The following is a 7,734-nucleotide window of genomic DNA, read 5'->3' on the forward strand; positions in this document are numbered from 1 at the left end:
TTCTTCTCCTTTACTGTTTCTTTTATGCTCTTGTAACTACATATTCCTCTTCTTCATTGCCCCTTTTAGATATATGTTTCTTTCTTACAGGCCGTAATTAACAAAGCTACAACATTTCACTGCTTCTGTTTAATTAAGTTCATGACAGTGACAAACAGTCCATCCAGCATTGAGGCTTCTGTGCTTTTATGAGCAGAGAAGGTGCTGTAAGATATTTTTATCAGCTTTTAAAATATGACATTTGGATTTGAAGCACATGGTGGGTGCTATGGTTGTGAAGGTTTGCAGAAAGTTGTAACTGCAACCTTTATGCCAATCCTTGCACTGGTCCTGTGTGATTTCAAAGGGTGCATCAGTCTGGTCATGCTAACAATATGCAGAAAGGAGTGCTAAGTAGTGCTAACAGCGGCACCCAAGTGCTGCCCCCATCATGTTTTTATACATATATATATACACTGCTCAAGAAAAATTAAAGAGGGGGTTGTTAATCAGTGTCAGCTGTTTGGTGTTAATGAAATTCACTACAGGTGCACTAAAGAGGCAACAATAAACTAATCCCCAAAACATGAATGTTTTGCAGGTGGAGACCAAAGACATTTTTCCCTCCTCATTTTTTAAAATACTTTTCAGTAGTTTTGCATTGGACCTGGGTCAGTGTCACTGCTGGTAGCATGAGGCGATACTTGGACCCCACATCAATATGTGCCATTGCTCAAAGGTTTGCTACAAGGTTTGATACAAGAACTTTCAAAATAGAGCATCTAGAATATCTAATAATTATTAAAATAATTAGTACAATACATTTTTTTGAAACCATGTTGGCTTCATCATTTTTTTTTTATAGATAATGACCCAATGGAGTAGTGAGTATGTTTTTCCACTTGAGGTTAGATTTAAATTTTAGAACCTGGGGTTGACCAGATTTTTTTTTACGTTAAAATGTTAGAATCGACAGAGGATCTGCTTTCTTTAAATCTGCATTTTGATAACAGCAGTTATAATAAGTAAATAATAGTTTTTCTTGGCCAGCTCCTGTTTTGTATCTCTGCCCTGTCCTGTCTAAGTGACTTGAGAAGATTCCTGCGAACACAAATTACATTCCTCAAACTTTGTCCTGGTTCACTTTGTTTGGCAGCTCCTCTTCTAAGACAGAACTGTAAAACCTGTTTAATTAGACACTTTGGTGTATTACATAATGCCTGTCGAGGCGCAACATGACTTGAAGCGGAAAGAATAAAGAAGAAGGCGTCTTTGTTGACTTATTGCTGGCTTGGTTCGGACAGTTCTGGAGCCGTTAAATCGTACATCCTGAGCGTTTGTGCATTTCTGCAGGGTAAACATCGATAGGAGAAAAAAAATGAAATTCTGATCTGTCCCACTAGTTTTAAATTCTTTGGCAATAAACTCTGTATTGGTGAGTCTGCTATGAAAAAAACAAAACAAAAGTTGGTTGGTTTATGTAGAATTAATAAATACAGCTTCATAACTGTCCTGAGAGGCAAATTATATATTTTAAAAATAAAAAGAAAATGCTTGATTTTGGGGATACTGAACTACCATGTTCAGCTTTGTATTACTTTTTATGGAGATTGTAATTTTAATGCATATGCAGCACAAACCTTTCTAGAATGCATATAGTGCAAATAATTTCTTTCTATTGAATGCTTTTTTTGTTTTTGTTTTAGCAGATGGAAATATGCAAACTCACTGGTTCTGGGTCACCACTCAAATCTTATTACAGTATAACAAGCATAGCATCTCCCTCCCCTCTGTGTACCCCCAGAAAGCTGCACAGATTAATGAGCAGTAAACAAGCCGGAGCAGCGGACAGCCAGAAAAGGGGGTGTCCAACTAGAACTGACAAAAGATGGAGGGTGTTGCCATGGCAGCGCTCTAACCGTTTGAGTCACATGGTTGGGGAACTCTCTGAATCCGGTGAGAAGAGGCTCAGAGGAGTCTGTTTTAGATGCCAATGGCAGCAAAATGAGTGGAGCCCAGGAGGACGGAGCCCTGATGGCACAGAGCCTCCGTCTGAACAGGACGGCAGGTTTCGAACTACAGGACAGGGAGGTGAACGCGTCCATGTTTGGTGGGTAACACTTGTAAGACTTGCATATAAATTATTTCAAAAGGAGCAGCTATTGTGGAATGTTCAGAGCTGTCTGTTTTTCTGTGTTCTGTGTTACCCAGAGGACAAAGCGTTTAAAATCGTCATCATCGGCCTGGCCTTGTTCATCCTCACAGTTACTGGCCTCTACTGCATCAGCATCTGCTACAGCCGCAACAGGTCAGCACCAAGAAGCTATTTTATTTGATACACACTCCGAGACTGTTTCTTAGTATTTCACAGGATTTTCTGTTAAACAGACCGCTAGTTTAACCGTCCAGGTTTGACTGTAAATATGAGAATTTATGTTTTACAATCAAAGAGAGATTTAACTATTTTATCTAAATGCTCTAAGTGATTCTGAAATGCAAAAGTTTAATTAAAACAATATTTTTTGTAGTAAGTAAACAATTTGCTTTTAGATGATGATTTGTTATTAAGGGGAAAAATAAATCCTACCTTCTTCCTATGTGGAAAAGTAAATGCCCCCTAACTGTACTAACTGGTTGTGCACCACCCTTGGTGGCAATGAGTCATTTATATTATAGCCTTCTCTTCTTTGCATCATTTGTTTTACTACTGTAAATTGGAGGGGTTTGGGCATAAACAACCTGTTTAAGGTCATACCACAACACCCAAATCAGATTTAAGTTCAGACTTTGATTAGGCCACTCCAAAACCCTAATTTTGGTTTTCTTGTGCTACTCAGAGGTTGAATTATTGGTGTGCTTATGACCATTGTCCTGCTGCATTACGGTTACAAACTGATGACTGTACATTTTCATTCAGGATTTTCTGGGTGAGAGCAGAATTCATGGTTCCATCAATCACAGCTGGTCATCCAGGTCAAGAAGAAGCAAAGCATCCCCACAGCTTTACATTACCACCACCAAATCTGACTTATAGTATGCTGTTTCATTTCTAAAATGCGGTGGTGGCTTTATGCCAGATGAAAAAAGGACACACATTATACAAAAAGTTCCACTTTTGTCTTTTTTACCAAAGGTGTTAGGAATAATTATTGTGTTTTTTGACTAATGTGAGGCCTTTGTGTTCTTTTTGGTCAGCTGTGGTTTTCTGCCTCAATCTCTTCCTTGGATGCCAGTTTTGCTCAGTTTCGTTTTTATTGTTGACTTATTGTGTGCGTGGTGGTTTGTCCTGAGTGTCTCTGTGTTTACCTGGGATGTACTTCCAACCTGTTCAGTGCGTTCGCCGCCTCTCACCCAGTGTCTGCTGGAGATAGACACCAGCAGCCCAGCAAAGATAAGCAGGTATAGACAGGATGGATCAACAGTGATCTTAACTGAGGCAAGTGAGACCTGCATTGCTTTAGATGTTGTTCTGGGGTTTTTTGTGAGGTCCTGCCTGAGTCAGCGATGAGCTCTAGGAGTAATTTTGGTTAAAGGCCACTCTTGGAAAGGCTCACCACTTTTCCATGTTTTTGTTATGTGTGGGTAATGGCCCTCTCTGTGATCAGAATCAGAATCAGAAAAGCTTTATTGCCAAGTACGTTTTTGGACATACAAGGAATTTGTTTTGGCGTAGTCGGTGCAATACAATACAAATTAAACAGTATAAACATATCTACAATATAATATAAATATATGTGCACAGTTTTAAGTGAGTGAGAGTAAATATAGAGCAGTATAAGATGCAAGAGCAATACAACAGTGCAGGTGATCATTGTGCAAGTAAAGCAGGAGTCCATGCTGAACGTTAATGTAACACATAGAGTTACAGGTTACAGGTGTCCTGTCAGCAAACAAAGGGGGGGGTGTGGGGGAAAGGGAGAGTGTCAGGGTGGTTTCCAGGCTTTGTTAACCAGGCTGGTGGCAGATGGGAAAAAACTGTTCTTGTGGCGTGAGGTTTTGGTCCGGATGGACCGCAGCCTCCTGCCAGAGGGGAGAGTCTCAAAGAGTCTGTGACCGGGGTGGGAGGGATCAGCCAGAATCTTCCCTGCCCGCTTCAGGGTCCTGGAGGTGTACAGTTCCTGGAGCGACAGTAGACTGCAGCCAATCACCTTCTCAGCAGACCGAATGACACGCTGCAGCCTGCCCTTATCCTTGGCTGTAGCAGCGGCGTACCAGATGGTGATGGAGGAGGTGAGGATGGACTCAATGATGGCTGTGTAGAAGTGCACCATCATAGTCTTTGGCAGGTTGAATTTCTTCAGCTGCCGCAGGAAGAACATCCTCTGCTGGGCTTTCTTGATGAGGGAGCTGATGTTTGGCTCCCACTTGAGATCCTGGGAGATGATGGTTCCCAGGAAGCGGAAAGATTCCACAGTGTCAATTGTGGAGTCACAGAGGGTGATGGGGGCAGGTGGTGCTGGGTTCTGCCTGAAGTTCACAACCATCTCCACTGTCTTTAGAGCGTTGAGCTCAAGGTTGTTCTGGCTGCACCAGTCCAACAGATGGTCCACCTCCCATCTGTACGCAGACTCATCACCATCAGAGATGAGTCCGATCAGGGTGGTGTCGTCCGCAAACTTCAGAAGCTTGACAGACTGGTGACTGGAGGTGCAGCTGCCATCCAGCTTTGTAACTCTCTCCAGACTGATAGATGCCCATGACTTTGTTGCTTATCTGTTTTTGAGTTTCTTAAAATTGGGGCATGGATCTCTTTCTGAGATCTTTTAGCCTACTTCATGTTCTCAGACAGGTTCTATTTAGTTGTTTTTACGATTCTACAAGCCTGGCAGTAATCAGGCCTGTGTCTTGCTTCATTTTTTATAGTTTAAATTTTTCACATAGGATCAGATTGGTTTGAATAGCTCATCCCCCTAATAAATGAAATTCTCATTTAAAAACAGATTTTTGTATTTATCCAAGTCATCTTTGTATATTAAAAGTTGCTTGCTGAAACATTTGAGTGAGACAAAAACAAGCAAAAAGAACAATTTTGTGAGGCAGCAAATACTTTTTCACCTCACTATAAGTTTAAATGCACACAGAAGGCACTTTAATATACATTTAAATATGATTTTGACCAGGCAGTCAAAGAGAGCCCATGTTTATGAGAGCGCCGTGACTCATGGTGAGACGGAGAATCCTGTGGCGGTCAAGGCTGTGAAGCGGTCAACCAGTTTCATCAAACCTCTCGCATTCTTCAGGAGACCAGAGGCTGCAAAGGATAACTCCAGGGTCTACTATATCTACAGTAACCCTCTGCCTGTGGGATTAAATGAGGAAGAGGAGGAGGAACGTAAAAAAGCCACAACCAGCAGCAGCAGACCACAGGGGCCGACTGTGATGACAATGCCACCGTCGTTACAAGAGTATGCCTGTGACCCCAGCAGTGGATTCATTCTGGACCCTCCCATGTTTTACATGCAGCTTTAAACATTTAGTTTGAAGTTTAACCCCTGCCTCTTTCAGAAACTTATATAGGGTTCCTAATCTGTTTTATTCTTGTAATAAAATTCTCATTGGCATGAGCCAGGATGAGATTTTAACTTTGATTATCTTGATTAAAAATATCATGATTAAATAACAGAATATAATTTCTTTTATTTAAAACGAAACAAACTGTTATTTTTACAGCTGCTAAAATATTATTATACATGTATTATTATGGTTATAATACTGTTCCATAATTAACAGTTATGTATTGTTATTTTGGTTTTCCATACATAGGCAATGTGTACTCTAAACTACTGCTAAATGTTGTTGGTGTTTTCATGTGCTTATTGTGAAGACATTTCTGCTGCTGATATTAGGTCGGTAAATAGTGCGGCAGCAAGTCTGCATTCAGCTGCTTAACTGTAATGCTACCTTAATAAGAGTGACGGGTGGTACTTTTTTACTTCCCAAACCATTACCTTCTCTAAATCTAGCCAAATTTGTCTTTTTTGTAAGCAAAGCAAAAGGACAATAGTCTTATTTCAGCCAAATGACAGTGCCTATCAACGGGGGGATGGGGTGTGGACTCTCCCTTAATCAACATTCAATTCTTCATACAGCCTGCGCTTTTTCTGTCATCTCAATGAATGGACTAAATTGGAACAGTATGGTGGAGAAGGTTTAGGAGAGACAACCATGCACACACTCACACACATAAGGACCATTTGGAGTGGCCAGTTAACATAAACTGCATGTTTCTGTACTGTTTGAACCCATAGCTGCTGTGGCAGTAGCTTTAATCATAGATATATTTTCATGACTCCAGAACCTGAGCTTAAACTAATTACAAACTGTTAATGAACGTAAAACAGACCATCATGCACCATAACTGCACTTACAACAACCTTAGGCTCATTAAGACTCTGAACCTGCAGGCTTTAAGATTATAGTTTAGTCTTAGTGTAGTTTTACTCTATCCAACATAAACATTGACATTCAGGTCAATTCACATTTTTTGCCTTTTTTTTGGCAAATAATGTTGAAATTGGTGGTATTTGTGATACCAAAACGTCATTTTTAACTTTTCCTTCCTCTAAAGTTTAGCTTTTGCTTCACAGATTTACACAGTATTTCTCAGTGTTGATTAAGATTAACTTTTGACCATTAAAAGTTAGTAATTTGTAATTAAAATCATTCATTTTAGACTTATATTGCCTACCCCTATTTAAAATATAAGGCCATGAAACAAATAATTTGCCACCACAGGAAAAACAAGTATTATGCTGTTAAAAAGAGCTTCACTTAATTTAAAAGGGAAAAACAATCTGTCTTAATCTGCCAGCTCAGCATTGACACCCTGGTGCTGTTTATGACATCATCAAAACAATTTATTTATAATTTAGCTAAAAAGTGAAACAAAACACAGTGAGAAATTTCAAATATTTATGTCTGTTCATTTTGATGATTATCTCCTACAGATCATAAAAACTCAAATTTCATTTTCTGAGAAACTTTAATACAAAACACCAAACATATGTATTTTTAATACAGAAACGTTATGACCGACACAATCATGTGGAAGTCTGCTGAGTTGACCAGTATTTCACTGACACTCTCTACAAGTGAGTAAGCTACAAAAAGGCCAATCCTAAAACGGCTGTCATTTAAGCATATTAATGGAAAGTTGAGTGAAAAGAAAAAGTATGGTAGAGAAAGTTGCTAAAAAACTACAGGGATTACTGCTGCATTGAGAGGACTGTGAAGGGTTTTAAGAGTATCCAGGACATGAACGACAACTGTCACATTTCTTTTGTAAGGCCACTCCTGAATCAGAGACATCAGAAGTGTCTTATCAGGATTAAGCGGTCCAAAGTCCTCTTTTCAAATGAAAGAACATTTACACTTAATTTGAATATCAGGGTCAAGTGGAGGAAGGGTCAATAGGCACATAATCCAAGTTGTTTGAGGTGCAGTATGAAGTTTTCACAGTCAGTGATAATCTGGGAAGCTATGTCATCTGTTGGTATGTGTTCATTGTGCTTTATCAAGTCCAAAGTCAGCGCAGTCCACCAGGAAATTTGATTTGTTTAATATAAAAAAGAAAGGAAACAAGCGTTCAGTTGTTATTTTATGTGGACTTGTATGAACCTTTCCATCCTCTATCTGCCACTCAGTTCATTCAGAAAGCTGAATGATATTTTATTTTATTAATAAACTTCAGAAGTCTACCCATGATACAGATTAAATCATCAAATTTCAGAAAATTTGAATGGTTATTGTTTGACC

The 7,734-nt window shown here is 39.4% G+C and overlaps 1 protein-coding gene across 3 annotated transcripts; it reads left to right on the forward strand.

The window, feature by feature from the left end:
- The first annotated feature begins 1,806 nt into the window (after positions 1-1,806).
- si:dkey-246e1.3 lies at positions 1,807-7,552 on the forward strand. 3 transcript variants are annotated; one of them, XM_047365930.1, is made up of 4 exons: positions 1,807-2,089; positions 2,191-2,287; positions 2,897-2,906; positions 5,220-7,552. In XM_047365930.1, the coding sequence occupies exons 1-4, from the start codon at positions 1,984-1,986 to the stop codon at positions 5,241-5,243; spliced, it is 237 nt and encodes a 78-aa protein (XP_047221886.1). In that variant the 5' UTR covers positions 1,807-1,983; the 3' UTR covers positions 5,244-7,552. The 3 variants fall into 3 exon arrangements, with proteins under 3 accessions (XP_047221886.1, XP_047221885.1, XP_047221884.1); XM_047365929.1 differs by lacking the exon at positions 2,897-2,906 and having other exon boundaries at positions 1,825-2,089; XM_047365928.1 differs by lacking the exon at positions 2,897-2,906 and having other exon boundaries at positions 1,847-2,089; positions 5,100-7,552.
- The last annotated feature ends 182 nt before the right edge of the window (positions 7,553-7,734 follow it).

Source organism: Girardinichthys multiradiatus, chromosome 5 (assembly GCF_021462225.1).
Source record: "Girardinichthys multiradiatus isolate DD_20200921_A chromosome 5, DD_fGirMul_XY1, whole genome shotgun sequence".
Classification (NCBI taxonomy): Eukaryota; Metazoa; Chordata; class Actinopteri; order Cyprinodontiformes; family Goodeidae; genus Girardinichthys; species Girardinichthys multiradiatus.